This window comes from Hylobates moloch, unplaced genomic scaffold, assembly GCF_009828535.3.
Source record: "Hylobates moloch isolate HMO894 unplaced genomic scaffold, HMol_V3 SCAFFOLD_2, whole genome shotgun sequence".
Taxonomy (NCBI): domain Eukaryota; kingdom Metazoa; phylum Chordata; class Mammalia; order Primates; family Hylobatidae; genus Hylobates; species Hylobates moloch.
This window is the reverse complement of record NW_026652277.1, coordinates 165,557,624-165,573,766: the sequence shown is the minus strand read 5'-3', so window position 1 is coordinate 165,573,766 and position 16,143 is coordinate 165,557,624. Positions and strand designations below refer to the sequence as shown.

The following is a 16,143-nucleotide window of genomic DNA, read 5'->3' as shown; positions in this document are numbered from 1 at the left end:
CAGGGAAGATTTCTTGAGGTACAGAAACTTGGTGCAAGACTGACACAAAGACAACTCCCCAGTGACCCAAAAAGCTGGCAGTCAGGCTGAAAAACAGAAATCTTCCACAGTTTGGTAAGCTGGTCCTGGAATGGGAAGCATTTAAAAACCTCCAGAGTTTTTCCAGGGCTCAGATCTCAAGCCCTGCTAAGGGGGAAGTCCTGATTCTGCCCTCAAAACATTTGAAGCCAGTGATAACATGAATCTAACTGAAGCTTCCCCAAGGCCCAAACCTGTTTCCATTACAAACTAGATTGACTCACACACACTACTGGCCTGAAAAATGAATTTAAATTACGATAGACTTTATAATTCTCTTACATACAGTGGCTGGCATGCAATAAAAAAAATTACAAGGCATGAAGGAAGAAAGAAAATATAACCCATAATCAAGAAAAGAAACAGTCCAAAGAAACAGATTCAGAGATGATGTAGATGTTGGAATTATTAAAGGATGATTAATAAACATGTGAAAGGATCTAGCAGAAAATATTAACACAACCATGAACAGATGGAGGATTTCAGCAGAATAAAGCAGACTCCTTAAAAACTATTTTTTAAGTGTAGAAATGCTCAAAATAAAAAAAAGATATCAAAAATAAGATATCAAAATTGGCTTAACATAGAAAGATTAAACTTGAAGACAACCCGACAGGAATTATCCAAAGTAAAACATAAAGAGGAAAAGAAAAGAATTGACAAAAACATGGAATAAAGTATCTAAAAAGTATGGGACTGGAGGGTGGAGCCAAGATGGCCGAATAGGAACAGCTCCGGTCTCCAGCTCCCAGCCCCAGCGACACAGAAGACGGGTGATTTCTGCATTTCTGTTTGAGGTACCGGTTTCATCTCACTAGGGAGTGCCAAACAGTGGGTGCAGGACAGTCAGTGAAGTGCACTATGCGTGAGCCGAAGCAGGGCGAGGCATTGCCTCACTCGGGAAGCGCAAGGGGTCAGGGAGTTCCCTTTCCTAGTCAAAGAAAGGGATAACAGACGGCACCTGGAATATCGGGTCAGTCCCACCCTAATACCGTGCTTTTCCAACGGGCCTGGAAAACGGCACACTAGGAGATTGTGTCCCGCACCTGGCTCGGAGGGTCCTATGCCCACGGAGTCTCGCTGATTGCCAGCACAGCAGTCTGAGATCAAGCTGCAAGGCAGCAGTGAGGCTGGGGGAGGGGCGCCCCTCATTGCCCAGGCTTGCTTAGGTAAACAAAGCAGCCAGGAAGCTCGAACTGGGTGGAGCCCACCACAGCTCAAGGAGGCCTGCCTGCCTCTGTAGGCTCCACCTCTGGGGGCAGGGCACAGACAAACAAAAAGTCAGCAGGAACCTCCACAGACTTAAATGTCCCTGTCTGACTGACAGCTTTGAAGAGAGCAGTGGTTCTCCCAGCACGCAGCTGGAGATCTGAGAATGGACAGACTGCCTCCTAAAGTGGGTCCCTCACCCCTGAGCAGCCTAACTGGGAGGCACCCCCCCAGTAGGGACAGACTGACACCTCACTCAGCCGGGTACTCCTCTGAGACAAAACTTCCAGAGGAACTATCAGACAGCTGCATTTGTGGTCTCATGAAAATCCGCTGTTCTGCAGCCACCGCTGCTGACACCCAGCCAAACAGGGTCTGGAGTGGACCTCTAGTAAACTCCAACAGACCTGCAGCTGAGGGTCCTGTCTGGTAGAAGGAAAACTAACAAACGGAAAGGACATCCACACCAAAAACCCATCTGTACATCACCATCATCAAAGACCAAAAGTAGATAAAACCACAAAGATGGGGAAAAAACAGAGCAGAAAAACTGGAAACTCTAAAAAGCAGAGCACCTCTCCTCCTCCAAAGGAATGCAGTTCCTCACCAGCAACAGAACAAAGCTGGATGGAGGATGACTTTGACGAGTTGAGAGAAGAAGGCTTCAGATGATCAAACTACTCTGAGATATGGGAGGAAATTCAAAACAATAGCAAAGAAGTTAAAAACTTTGAAAAAAAATTAGAAGAATGGATAACTAGAATAACCAATGGAGAGAAGGGCTTAAAGGAGCTGATGGAGCTGAAAGCCAAGTTTCGAGAACTATGCGAAGACTGCAGAAGCCTCAGTAGCAGATGCGATCAACTGGAAGAAAGGGTATCACTGATGGAAGATGAAATGAATGAAATGAAGCGAGAAGGGAAGTTTAGAGAAAAAAGAATAAAAAGAAATGAACAAAGCCTTCAAGAAATTTGGGACTATGTGAAAAGACCAAACCTACGTCTGATTGGTGTACCTGAAAATGATGGGGAGAATGCAACCAAGTTGGAAAACACTCTGCAAGATATTATCCAGGAAAACTTCCCCAATCTAGCAAGGCAGGCTAGCATTCAGATTCAGGAAATACAGAGAATGCCACAAAGATACTCCTCGAGAAGAGCAACTCCAAGACACATAATTGTCAGATTCACCAAAGTTGAAATGAAGGAAAAAATGTTAAGGGCAGCCAGAGAGAAAGGTTGGGTTACCCACAAAGGGAAGCCCATCAGACTAACAGCTGATCTCTCGGGAGAAACTCTACAAGCCAGAAGAGAGTGGGGGCCGATATTCAACATTCTTAAAGAAAAGAATTTTCAACCCAGAATTTCATATCCCGCCAAACTAAGCTTCATAAGTGAAGGAGAAATAAAATACTTTACAGACAAGCAAACACTGAGTGATTTTGTCACCACCAGGCCTGCTCTAAAAGAGCTCCTGAAGGAAGCACTAAACATGGAAAGGAACAACCGGTACTAGCCACTGCAAAAACATGCCAAATTGTAAAGACCATCGAGGCTAGGAAGAAACTGCATCAACTAACGAGCAAAATAACCAACTAACATCATAATGACAGGATCAGATTCACACATAACAATATTAACGTAAAATGTAAATGGGCTAAATGCTCCAATTAAAAGACACAGACTGGCAAACTGGATAAGGAGTCAGGACCCATCAGTGTGCTGTATTCAGGAAACCCATCTCAGGTGCAGAGACACACATAGACTCAAAATAAAGGGATGGAGGAAGATCTATCAAGCAAATGGAAAACAAAAAAAGGCAGGGGTTGCAATCCTAGTCTCTGATAAAATAGACTTTAAACCAACAAAGATCAAAAGAGACAAAGAAGGCCATTACATAATGGTAAAGGGATCAATTCAACAAGAAGAGCTAACTATCCTAAATATATATGCACCCAACGCAGGAGCACCCAGATTCATAAAGCAAGTCCTCAGTGACCTACAAAGGGACTTAAACTCCCACACAATAATAATGGGAGATTTTAACACCCCACTGTCAACATTAGACAGATCAACGAGACAGAAAGTTAACAAGGATATCCAGGAATTGAACTCAGCTCTGCACAAAGTGGACCTAATAGACATCTACAGAACTCTCCACCCCAAATCAACAGAATATACATTTTTTTCAGCACCACACCACACCTATTCCAAAATTGACCACATAGTTGGAAGTAAGGCTCTCTTCAGCAAATGTAAAAGAACAGAAATTATAACAAACTGTCTCTCAGACCACAGTGCAATCAATCTAGAACTCAGGATTAAGAAACTCACTCAAAACCGCTCAACTACATGGAAACTGAACAACCTGCTCCTGAATGACTATTGGGTACATAATGAAATGAAGGCAGAAATAAAGATGTTCTTTGAAACCAATGAGAACAAAGACACAACATACCAGAATCTCTGGGACACGTTCAAAGCAGTGTGTAGAGGGAAATCTATAGCACTAAATGCCCACAAGAGAAAGCAGAAAAGATCCAAAATTGACACCCTAACATCACAATTAAAAGAACTGGAAAAGCAAGAGCAAACACATTCAAAACCTAGCAGAAGGCTAGAAATAACTAAAATCAGAGCAGAACTGAAGGAAATAGAGACACAAAAAACCCTTCAAAAAATTAATGAATCCAGGAGCTGGTTTTTTGAAAAGATCAACAAAACTGATAGAGCGCTAGCAAGACTAATAAAGAAAAAAAGAGAGAAGAATCAAATAGATGCAATAAAAAATGAAAAAGGGGATATCGCCACCGATCCCACAGAAATACAATCTACCATCAGAGAATACTACAAACACCTCTATGCAAATAAACTAGAAAATCTAGAAGAAATGGATAAATTCCTCAACAAATACACCCTCCCAAGACTAAATCAGGAAGAAGTTGAATCTCTGAATAGACCAATAACAGGTTCTGAAATTGTGGCAATAATCAATAGCTTACCAACCAAAAAGAGTCCAGGACCTGATGGATTCACAGCCGAATTCTACCAGAGGTACAAGGAGGAACTGGTACCATTCCTTCTGAAACTATTCCAATCAATAGAAAAAGAGGGAATCCTCCCTAACACATTTTATGAAGCCAGCATCGTCCTGATACCAAAGCCTAGCAGAGACATAACCAAAAAAGAGAATTTCAGACCAATATCCTTGATGAACATTGATGCAAAAATCCTCAATAAAATACTGGCAAACCGAATCCAGCAGCACATCAAAAAGCTTATCCACCATAATCAAGTGGGCTTCATCCCTGGGATTCGAGGCTGGTTCAACATACGCAAATCAATAAATGTAATCCAGCATATAAACAGAACCAAAGACAAAAACCACATGATTATCTCAATAGATGCAGAAAAGGCCTTTGACAAAATTCAACAACCTTCATGCTAAAAACTCTCAATAAATTAGGTATTGATGGGACGTATCTCAAAATAATAAAAGCTATCTATGACAAACCCACAGCCAATATCATACCGAATGGGCAAAAACTGGAAGCATTCCCTCCGAAAACTGGCACAAGACAGGGATGCCCTCTCTCACCGCTCCTATTCAACATAGTGCTGGAAGTTCTGACCAGAGCAATCAGGCAGGAGAAGGAAATAAAGGGTATTCAATTAGGAAAAGAGGAAGTCAAATTGTCCCTGTTTGCAGATGACATGATTGTATATCTAGAAAACCCCATTGTCTCAGCCCAAAATCTCCTTAAGCGGATTAGCAACTTCAGCAAAGTCTCAGGATACAAAATCAATGTGCAAAAATCACAAGCATTCTTGTACACCAATCACAGACAAACAGAGAGCCAAATCATGAGTGAACTCCCATTCACAATTGCTTCAAAGAGAATAAAATACCTAGGAATCCAACTTACAAGGGATGTGAAGGACCTCTTCAAGGAGAACTACAAACCACTGCTCAATGAAATAAAAGAGGATACAAACAAATGGAAGAACATTCCATGCTCATGGGTTGGAAGAATCAATATCGTGAAAATGGCCATACTGCCCAAGGTAATTTATAGATTCAATGCCATCCCCATCAAGCTACCAATGACTTTCTTCACAGAATTGGAAAAAACTACTTTAAAGTTCATATGGAACCAAAAAAGAGCCCGCATCGCCAAGTCAATCCTAAGCCAAAAGAACAAAGCTGGAGGCATCACACTACCTGACTTCAAACTATACTACATGGCTACAGTAACCAAAACAGCATGGTACTGGTACCACAACAGAGACATAGATCAATGGAACAGAACAGAGCCCTCAGAAATGATGCCGCATATCTACAACTATCTGATCTTTGACAAACCTGACAAAAACAAGAAATGGGGAAAGGATTCCCTATTTAATAAATGGTGCTGGGAAAACTGGCTAGCCATATGCAGAAAGCTGAAACTGGATCCCTTCCTTACACCTTATACAAAAACTAATTCAAGATGGATTAAAGACTTAAATGTTAGACCTAAAACCATTAAAATCCTACAAGAAAACCTAGGCAATACCATTCAGGACATAGACGTGGGCAAGGACTTCATGTCTAAAACACCTAAAGCAATGGCAACAAAAGCCAAAATTGACAAATGGGATCTAATTAAACTAAAGAGCTTCTGCACAGCAAAAGAAACTACCACCAGAGTGAACAGGCAACCTACAGAATGGGAGAAAATTTTTGCAACCTACTCATCTGACAAAGGGCTAATATCCAGAATCTACAATGAACTCAAACAAATTTACAAGAAAAAAACAAACAACCCCATCAAAAAGTGGGCAAAGGACATGAACAGACACTTCTCAAAAGAAGACATTTATGCAGCCAAAAAACACATGAAGAAATGCTCATCATCACTGGCCATCAGAGAAATGCAAATCAAAACCACAGTGAGATACCATCTCACACCAGTTAGAATGGCCATCATTAAAAAATCAGGAAACAACAGGTGCTGGAGAGGATGTGGAGAAATAGGAACACTTTTACATTGTTGGTGGGACTGTAAACTAGTTCAACCATTGTGGAAGTCAGTGTGGCGATTCCTCAGGGATCTAGAACTAGAAATACCATTTGACCCAGCCATCCCATTACTGGGTATATACCCAAAGGACTATAAATCATGCTGCTATAAAGACACATGCACACGTATGTTTATTGTGGCACTATTCACAATAGCAAAGAGTTGGAACCAACCCAAATGTCCAACAATGATAGACTGGATTAAGAAAATGTGGCACATATACACCATGGAATACTATGCAGCCATAAAAAATCATGAGTTCATGTCCTTTGTAGGGACATGGATGAAACTGGAAAACATCATTCTCAGTAAACTATCGCAAGGACAAAAAACCAAACACTGAATGTTCTCACTCATAGGTGGGAATTGAACAATGAGAACTCATGGACACAGGAAGGGGAATATCACACTCCGGGGACTGTTGTGGGGTTGAGGGAGGGGGGAGGGACAGCATTGGGAGATATACCTAACGCCAAATGACGAGTTAATGGGTGCAGGAAATCAACATGGCACATGGATACATATGTAACAAACCTGCACATTGTGCACATGTACCCTAAAACCTAAAGTATAATAAAAAAAAAAGTATGGGACTATATAAAATGATGTCATATATAATTAACTGGAGTTCCAGGAAAGAAAAGAGGTACTGAAGAAATATTTGAAAAAAGAATGAAAAAATTTCCAAAACTGATGAAAGATATCAATCCACAGATCCAAGAAGCTCAGCAAACCCCAAGCGGGATACATGTAAAGAAAACCATACATAGGCATGTTATCATATTCCAACTACTGAAAACAAAAGATAAAGAGAAAATCAGCTGGAGAAATATCACACATGACATATGAGGGGAAATGCTAAAAAAAATAACAACTAAGGTCTCATCAGAAACAACAGATCAGAAGACAATGGGCTAATACCATCAAAGGTCTGAAAGGAAAAAGACTATCAACCTAGAATTCTACCTCTAGTAAAAATATGCTCTTAAAATGAAGGCAAAAATAAACTTTTTCAGAAAAAGCAAAAACCAAGATAATTTGTCACCAGCAGACTTGCATATAAGAAATGCTGACAGTAATTTAAGCCAAAGGAAAATGATATAATTAGAAGAAATGAAGAGTACCAGAAACGGTAAATACATGAAGATAAGTATAAAAGTCCATTTAAAGTTATCTCTATTTAATATATGTACATATGTATATATGTTTTATATCTTACACGTGTGTATATGTGTTTTAAAATATATTTATTTTACAGAAATTTTTCTTTTAAAAGCTACTGATTGTTTAAAAATAATAACATTACTGGCTTTATAGCATATATGGATGTAAAATATATGACAGTGGGTACAAAGGGTGGAAGGAGTAAGAGGAATTATAATGTTTTCTATTTCTTGCATTATTTGTGAAGAATAATACTATTATTTGGAGATAGACTGTAATTGGTTAAAAAATGCACATTGTAATCTCTTAAGCAATTAATAAAAATAGCACAAAGAAACATAGCCTAAAATTTTGTTACAGATAAAATGAAATACTAAAAATAAGCAATTCATCTAAAAGAAGCCAAAAGGTGGAAAAGAGAAACAAAATACGCATTAGTTAAATAGAAAACAAATACCATGATGGTAAACCCAACAATATTGGGACAAATGGCAAAATCGGAATACGGACTGTTGCATCCATGTTAGATTTCCTAAAATTGATGCCATTACTGTATTTATACGAGAACATCCTTTTTCTTAAAAATTACATGCAGAAGTATTTGGATGTAAAGGAACATAATATCTGCAACTTACTCTTCAATGGTCTGAGGGGGAAACTATTAATAGCAAGATTGAGGAAGAGAGAGAAAAAGACAGAAATAATTGCAGAAATATGTTAACAATTGATGAATCTGAATGGAGAGTATACAGAGTTCTTTAGTCTTGCAACCTTTCTGGAAGTTTGAAATCATTTCAAAATAAAAGTTATGCCATCTGCAGAATTACATGGATTCATGAATAGACTGCTTTAAGTACTATGCTGTGATGCTATCTTATGTTAAATCCATATTAAATCAATGTTAGCATTTTTTAAAAGACTACATACGGCATGATACCATATTTGTAAAGAAAAATAAACCAAACTAAACAACCTATTGTTTGGGAATACACACATTCAAAATCCCTGAGAGAGGACAAAGCAAGATGCTGATAATTACCGAGCTCAGACTGTGACGACCTCAGGGAGGCGCAGGCAGATGGGACTGGGCCAAGACAGAGGACCAAGTAGACTGAAAGCACTGGTGTGATGTGCTTCTTGGGTTGGGTGGTAGTTTCATGGGTGCTTTTTATAGTATTTTACTTCAAAACTTGCAAATGTTACATATCATCTTCTGTATTAATCTCACATTACATTTTTTAAAAGATAGAAATTGGGGAGGTAGAAGATCATCCAGTTTACAAAAATAAGTTTGAAACGGGACTAACCTTCATATTTAGTGATGAACTGAACAAAAGCATTAGGTTAGTCCCCAACCCTTATCTGAATGAACTGATATTTTATTAGATCCAAATTCCTGGATGTAACTAATTAAGTATCTATTGATCACCACTGTTTTTCACTTTCCTAACAACCTCAGCTATAAAATAACAAATGCATTTCCTTGCAACTCTTAATTTAAATTTTCTTGCTAAGACATAATAACTCTGCCATGAATAAATTATGTGCAACACTGTACTGAAAAAGAAAAAAAACTCCAGGATATGCAGATATGGCCCATTAAATAATTAACCATCACTATCTTATTATAGGAACCTAGAAGAGTCCTTTCTGCACAATTTAGTATCACTTCCCACTAGCTAAAAGGGAACACAATAAAACATGTGTAGTCAATAGTATCCTTCAGAGTTTTATTAGATAAATTCAAGTGTCCAAAGTGAAGAGCCTATAAAATGAGAAATTATTCTAGGTGCCAGTGGTTGTTAGGTAACATTCAAATATATCCCAGAGTGCTTTATTTGCTTAAAGCATTTAGTTCAAAAATAAATACTAGAAAGAAGTCTTGGTTAGCCAAGAGAACATCCCAATGTTATCACTAGTTTTCTAAATAACTAAGAAAAGCTTTTTCTTCTGCTTTAACACACTTGAATTCAGAAGAATTACATCAAATAATCAAAGTTTCTGAGGCAAATGTGTTCTACAAGACATTATTAATCATAAACTTTTATTAATGTACAGAGCTTTACAAAATGCAAAAACTAAAGCACAAGAAAGGTATTTTCCGAAGTGTTTCAATGTTACCATTACTTCATTAAACAGCAGATATTTACTGGGAGCTTGCTATTATAGACCAGGTACTATTCTAAGCCCTGGGGATACAGCAGCGAACAAGGTGAGTCCCTATCCTCAAGGAACTGACATGTTTTGATCATGTACACAAATGAATGGGTTAGTGCTTTCATGTCAATGGATCATAAGGTTTTGAAGTCACCTAAAGTTCTTGTGGAACCACAGTAGGTTATAAATGTCCTTGGCTCCATGTACTATGTTCCTAGGAACTGTCCTGGGGTAAGGTCCTGAGGGTCATGTATTGTCTGTATCAACCTCATGGTGTTCTATGAGGCACAGCACTTGGAAAAAACAGATGAGACCCTACGCAGATATTTTCTGAGATGGTGGAGAGGTTGATGCAGTTCTGCATGGCCAGGGGGTGGTAAGAAAATATGGGGTTATTATATGTTATAAAGGCAGCACCCTCTACTAGAAAATAAAAGTCACCCATCTATAACAGAGACGTTGTTCTTGGAAATGACACTTTTATTTGCAGGGGACAGCCCCAAGTTCCATCTTCAAGGCAAACATGATCCCCGTTCTACTGACTCCCAATTATTCATCATTTATTTCAGAGGAATTAGCTAAATGTAAAAAGAAGAAGGGAAGGAAGGAGGGAGGAAAAGAGAGATAGAGGTTTTTTAAAAACCCTTAAATGGACTTATAGTGATGAGAAATTTGAGAATGTCCCCACATTTTCAAGTGTCTGAGCCCCAAGAACACCTCCACACTTGTCTGTGGTGACAGTGTAGAATGCGGAGACCCAGTCAGGCCCCAGATCTAAGCAGACATTCCTCACCTCATATGATGCTGCTGAAAACATGAACCTCACCCAGCCTCTCAGTTTGTTTCCTTCATTCTGCCCCAGTAAGCAAGACTATGAAAGTTTAATATTTCAGGACCAAAGATTTTTTATTTTAAAAATTACGACTATAAACAAAAGCAGGCTGTATGTGTGCATATGTCAGGGAGAAGAAATTGTTAATGTTCACTGATCTTTTCAAATTCTACTTCTGGGAATGTGAGAATGACGACATTGCATAGACAGCCTTGATGAGACTCTTAATAGCTGCAAAGAGGGTGAGCTGTCTGGATAGCACTGCAGTCGGCTCCCCAGCTCCCCTAAACACAGCTAGGAAATGCTGTCACTTTTCATCAGTACTCCACACGGTACATAAAGACACCAACAGATAAGCAGTCCCTCCTTGCTTGAGAAAGAGTACAGGATTGTATCTGGTTGCTTCTAGCAGCTTTCTGTACTGTCTTCACTGTTCTGGGATGGTGGCTTCAAAAACAAAAATGAAATCCAGTCTAGATAAGGACAGGTCCCCAGACATCCCTGAAGGACTCCCATTCTGAATGGGTAACAGCAAAGCCACAGCTTCACAGAGGCTCCTTAGACTTACACAAAGGTGCTTATTTTATTTGTATATTTTTAAATTTTTATTTAAAAACTTAGAGATGGGGTCTCACTATGTTGCCCAGGCTGGTCTCGAACTCTTGGGCTCAAGTGATCCTCCCGCATCGGCCTCCCAAAGTGCTAGGATTAAAGGCGTGAACCACTGTGCCCAGCCAGGTTTTTACTTTAATAGCGGACTGCACAGTTCTGAGCTTCTTCACAGTCACAGTTGCTTCTTAACCTACATGTTCCCTTCCTCAAAATGCTCTCAGAAAAGGGTGACCAGAGTCCTTGGGGGGCTACTTCTAAGGTTTGCTCTAACAATATGAACCATTTATTGAGCCCTTGCTATGTGCCAAACACTGGTACACAGTATACCGGATACTGTACTGTATATACTATACTGTATACTATGCAAAGTATACATTTTCCATTTAATCTTCCCATCATTTAAAGGTAGATTATTATTAATCTCGGTTTACAGATTGGGAAACTAAGGCTTAAAAAAGACCGATCATTTGCCCAGGGTTATACTGCTAGTAATAATCTTAAGGTCTGTCCTTCCAAAGTCCATGCCTTTAACCAGTACCCTAGACTTGAACAAGGAGCAGCACAATTAGTCAGAAAGAGCACTGGCTTTGCAGCCAGAAGCCTTCCCACTAATTAGCTGCGCGACCCTAGGTGACTAACCTCACCAAGCCTCTGTCACTTCGTCTTTGATGTGGGAATAATCATTTCTACTCTGCCTTTCTCCAGGGATTGAAGACTGTATCAACACCTGTTGCTGAGTTCTAGTAAGTTCATTTCTCTTGGACAAACTTTCTTGTCCATCTGTTCAAGGTCAGGAATGAGAGCTGGGATGAGAGAAGAATTGCAGACAAGGGAGGGCTAAAACTAAATGACTAAGTTATTCGCTCTTCTTGTCACACATTTTATTTGCTTTTGTGTAACTGGGAAAATGCAATTCTAATGTTTGACAATGAATTTTACTAACATTAAAAGCTGTCTAGACATGAAATCAAACAGTCAAAATAGAGGACCACATAACTAGAGGAAGGCAGGCCAGGGGCAGGCAGTACTGGCATTTCCTCTGGATCTCACTTAGGGATTGGTCTGTTGGTATTTTCTTCCTCTGCATGGGGTTAACTTGTTCTTTGGTCTCTAGCAAATTAATTTGGTCAAATTGGTTACTTAATTTATGAATAAAGAATTTGAAAGCAATACAGTGACAAATATTCTCAGCTAAACCATAATATTCTGTAGCTCGAATAGCCTCTGATTTTTCTGAACAGAGGCCTCATACTAGGATGGGCCTCCTGTTTTCTTGAAATGTCAAATTGCCTAGTTTAAGCAACACCCACGGAGAGCAAACACACACACATACACACACATACACTCCCACAGAGCTGATATAAAAAAGATGCTGCAAATAGTAGCTAATAAAATCCCGGCGCACACATTTATTCCTGCAGTCATCAGTTAACACAACACTGACACAGAGAAAGATCCCTAACAACTTGCTAGTGAGGACTTTTGGGAACTCTTGAAAAAACACACGCAGAGATCAAGAAACGAAAATGAATTTATGATGGTTTGGTTAGAAGCTATGTTTGAATGAGGAAAATAAAAGATGTTAAGTAATAACTGGGGGGATCCCTAACCATACAGTGGGGATTTGGGTACATACAGAATATGAAATATTCATCATCCTCCATGGAGCACACTTGTGGCTGAAGCTCTGCAACAGAATCACAAAATTAACCCATTTTCTCCACAGGTAAAGTCGCTAAAAAGACCAAAAGTGCCAATTTGGATCTGTTCAAGATTTTTTTAAAAAAACTTTAGGAACACAGTTAATACTCTGCAACTAGAGGACCACCTGTAACTAAATTCACCATTAGAGAGATGGCATTTCTGTTAAACCACATGGCATCATGGTTCCAGTGCCGGTGTTCATCCTAACAGATAACGTAAACTCATGGGGAACCTCTGTGCCCCTTCTTCCAGTTTCCAGGGTCTGTAGGACAAGAGGCTGCTCTCAATGGGGGCCCATGGGAGCAACAGCAGCATGAGTAGAGTGTGTCTCCCTGCCACTCTGAACGCCTGTTCACACCCTTCCCCTCCCGTCCACAGGTCTCCCCACTGACTCTACCTACTAGTGTCAAACAGACGCAGAACTTAAACATCAAGGGAGACCCGGGAACTGCATACACCATCAGAAATGCGGGAGAGGAGTTGTGTGTGAGAAGGACTGGGAAAGGGGAATTCGCTTAAATCTGAGATCCTTCTCATTGCCTGGTCTAACTCAGCCCTCTTAAAACTGCTCATCGGAGCACAGTGTCCAGATACAAAACGTTTCTCCTGAGAGTCAGAGAGCTTTGAGCGACAAGTATTACATTGTCAAGAGATCATTCGTTGCCAATTGAGACAGCATTTGGAAGAGCAAAAGCCAGGCACAAAATTAGAGCCTATTAATCCTAATCAGAAACATAAGTAAATAAATTCAAAAGGTTTTAATTGAGCCTACCCAACAGGAGGAGGCGGAGACTGAAGGAGTATCATGCCCAATAATAACCAGGATTTGGGAAGCCCAAAGAAGAGCTCCCTATAAATATATTGCTTTCTTTACATTCTGGGGGGAAAAAAGTAACTCCACCTTTCATTGAACACAGGATACCAGAAATTACATAAGGAGTTGCATTCCAAATGTTGGATGCAAAAAGAGCAACCGAAATTGATTGGAATGTGGTTTCACTGCTTTATCTAATCACTGTTAATAAATAATAAGACTTTTCATTTATTGCATTAGCAATAAACTGTCATTGGACAGTTGCTACTGGCCAATTTGATTTTCCTGAAAACGGTGAAGACTTGCATGCGCTTTTTCCCCCCCCGATATAATCCCTAAAGTCCAGACTGTTTCTGGAATCGGAAGCTGTCACGTAGTGTCATCCTCTTCCTTAACAGACCTAAGGTCTCCTTTCACATGTTCCCAAATTGTTTGTTTTGGACACTTTTTATTGCAACCTTTTTGAAAGTGAAGAGTTTAGAAACCTCATGGCAAGTAAGAAATTGTTAATCCAGAGTGAGCACGTAGGAGGCTGGAGAATGAAATGATCTATCCAGGGCACACTAGGTAGCCGACACTTTGAAACCTGAAATAACCAAGATTCCTCAATTATTCGTCCAAGTTACATGGGAGATTCAGTCAACTGAGCTTAAGAAGATGCCCTATATGTTGTCAGCAAGGGGGGAAAAAGTCAGTTCCATGCATCCCTGACTTAGGAATCTATCGCACCCCACCTTCCCACGGCAGGCTACATCTGGGCTGATTTGCTGGGTCCCCAAACTCGGTAGAGAGCGCCCCAGGGATCAGGGACCGGCGGCCCCACCTGCTGGGTCCCATCCACCTGGAGCAGCAAGGCCTGGCCCCCCCCCTTCCAAGTGGACCCCTTCCCTCCCTGCTCCCAGAAGCCCAGCCCAGAACGGCGTTCTTTCTGGGGGCCCAAAAGCAATCAGACCTTTAAAAGAAAAAAGAGGGAGCGCGGGCTGGCATTATATAACAATTTACAGTAGATAAGCCTTCTAGAAAACGAAAGCAGCCCGAGGAGGGGCGGGGGACAGGGGAGACGAGGGGCGCGCGGCGTCGGGGGAGCGGTCGCCACCACTTACTCGAAGGCGAAGAAGAGTCCGCTAGTGACCAGGATGAGGACGAGCGTCAGGTAGAAGACGCCCGTCTGCCGGGCCATCATGATCCTCCCGTTGCAGAAGAACTTGTTTCTTCCCGGGAACACCTCCCATTTCCTCCGGGCCGCGATTTTCTTCTTCTTGTGGGGCGACTCCATGGGGGAGGAGCTGTGGGTGCTGATCTGGCTGTACTCGCAGTCTTTCATGGGCCCGCCGCCGCCGGGAGGCATCCACGAGGGCAGCCGGCTGGGGGCGCACACCCCCAGGAGCCCCCCGGCCGCGCGGGCCCCGCCGAGCCACGACCGCCGCCGGCCGCCCGGCCGCCCCCCGAGCCGCGGCGCCGCGGCCCCTACACGGGCTCCCGGCTCGGCGACAACTTTGCCGAGGACACCCAGGTTAACCCTCCGGGGAGCCCAACTGTCATAGCAGAAGCCCCGCTCCGTGAGGGGACAGCGCTGGTCCGCAGCCCGCGGCAGCGCTCCTCCGTCGCTTCCAGCCCGCGTTCCGGGACGCGGGGCTCAGCCCGGCCGGCCCCCGAGTAGCCGAGCGCTCGCCCCCTCGCGCGGCTGTCCGCTCGGCCCCGCAGCCCCCGGCTCCCCGGCCGCGCCTCGGCTCCGGCCCGCCGACCCCAGAGCACTGCGCCCCCAGGGGACACGAGGCGGCGGCCCCGGCGCCGGCTTCCTCGGGAGCCACTTCTGCGCCGCGGCCAGGTTGGGTCCACTCCTTCCTCCGGCAGCGGATCTTCCCAGGAGAGAGTGCTGGCGACTGGGCGGCCGCGCGCGGCACCGGCAACCCCTCCCAGGGGTGGGGACAACCACGCACGTTTTTCTGTCAGGAGCCTCTCGGCGAGAGCCGCGGTGTCGCTGCGCCTGGCAGCCTAGTCGAGTCCGCGGACCCCGCGCGGGATGCGGGGGCCGAGGGCGGCGGCGGCTCGCGGGCCGCGCGGCGAGGGCTCCCTTGCTCCCTCCTACCCGGAGGAAGCGGCCCCGGCGCGAGGAGGGCCGCGGGGACACCGCACAGACACTTGTTTGCAAGGCTCAGCCCCGGCGCGCGCGCGGCGCTCCGAGTGGGTCCGCCTCCTCCGGGCCGGGTGGGCGGCGGCCCAGCGCCTCACCCGCGACTCCTCCTCCTGCTCCTCCTCCTCCTCGCCCGCGAAGCCAGGGCACCCGCGCAGCGAGATTCCAGCCCCAGTCCCCTCGGGCGGGCGCCCTGGGCTGTGGAAGGCGCGGGGCTCCCTGTGGCATCGCCCGAGTAGGGATGGGGTCGGGCGCCCGCGGCATCACCGCCTAGTGCGCTCCTGGCTGACTTCAGTCCGTCTCGCGGCCTCTCCCGGGTTTATCCCCCGCAGCAGCTGCCGCCTCGGGACACGCTCATTCTCACGGCCACCGGCAAG

At 43.2% G+C, this 16,143-nt stretch overlaps 1 protein-coding gene across 2 annotated transcripts in view; it reads right to left on the bottom strand.

The window, feature by feature from the left end:
- The window catches only part of ZDHHC14 (zinc finger DHHC-type palmitoyltransferase 14), a 316,034-nt gene extending 300,244 nt beyond the window's left edge, over positions 1–15,790 (bottom strand). The window contains exon 1 of one of the 2 annotated variants that reach the window (XM_032161220.2): positions 14,736–15,790. In XM_032161220.2, the coding sequence (XP_032017111.1) occupies positions 14,736–14,980 (245 nt within the window). In that variant the 5' untranslated portion in view covers positions 14,981–15,790. The remainder of the gene's footprint in view (positions 1–14,735) is intronic. The other variant, XM_032161211.2, reaches the window with a different exon arrangement.
- Between the last annotated feature and the right edge of the window lie 353 nt (positions 15,791–16,143).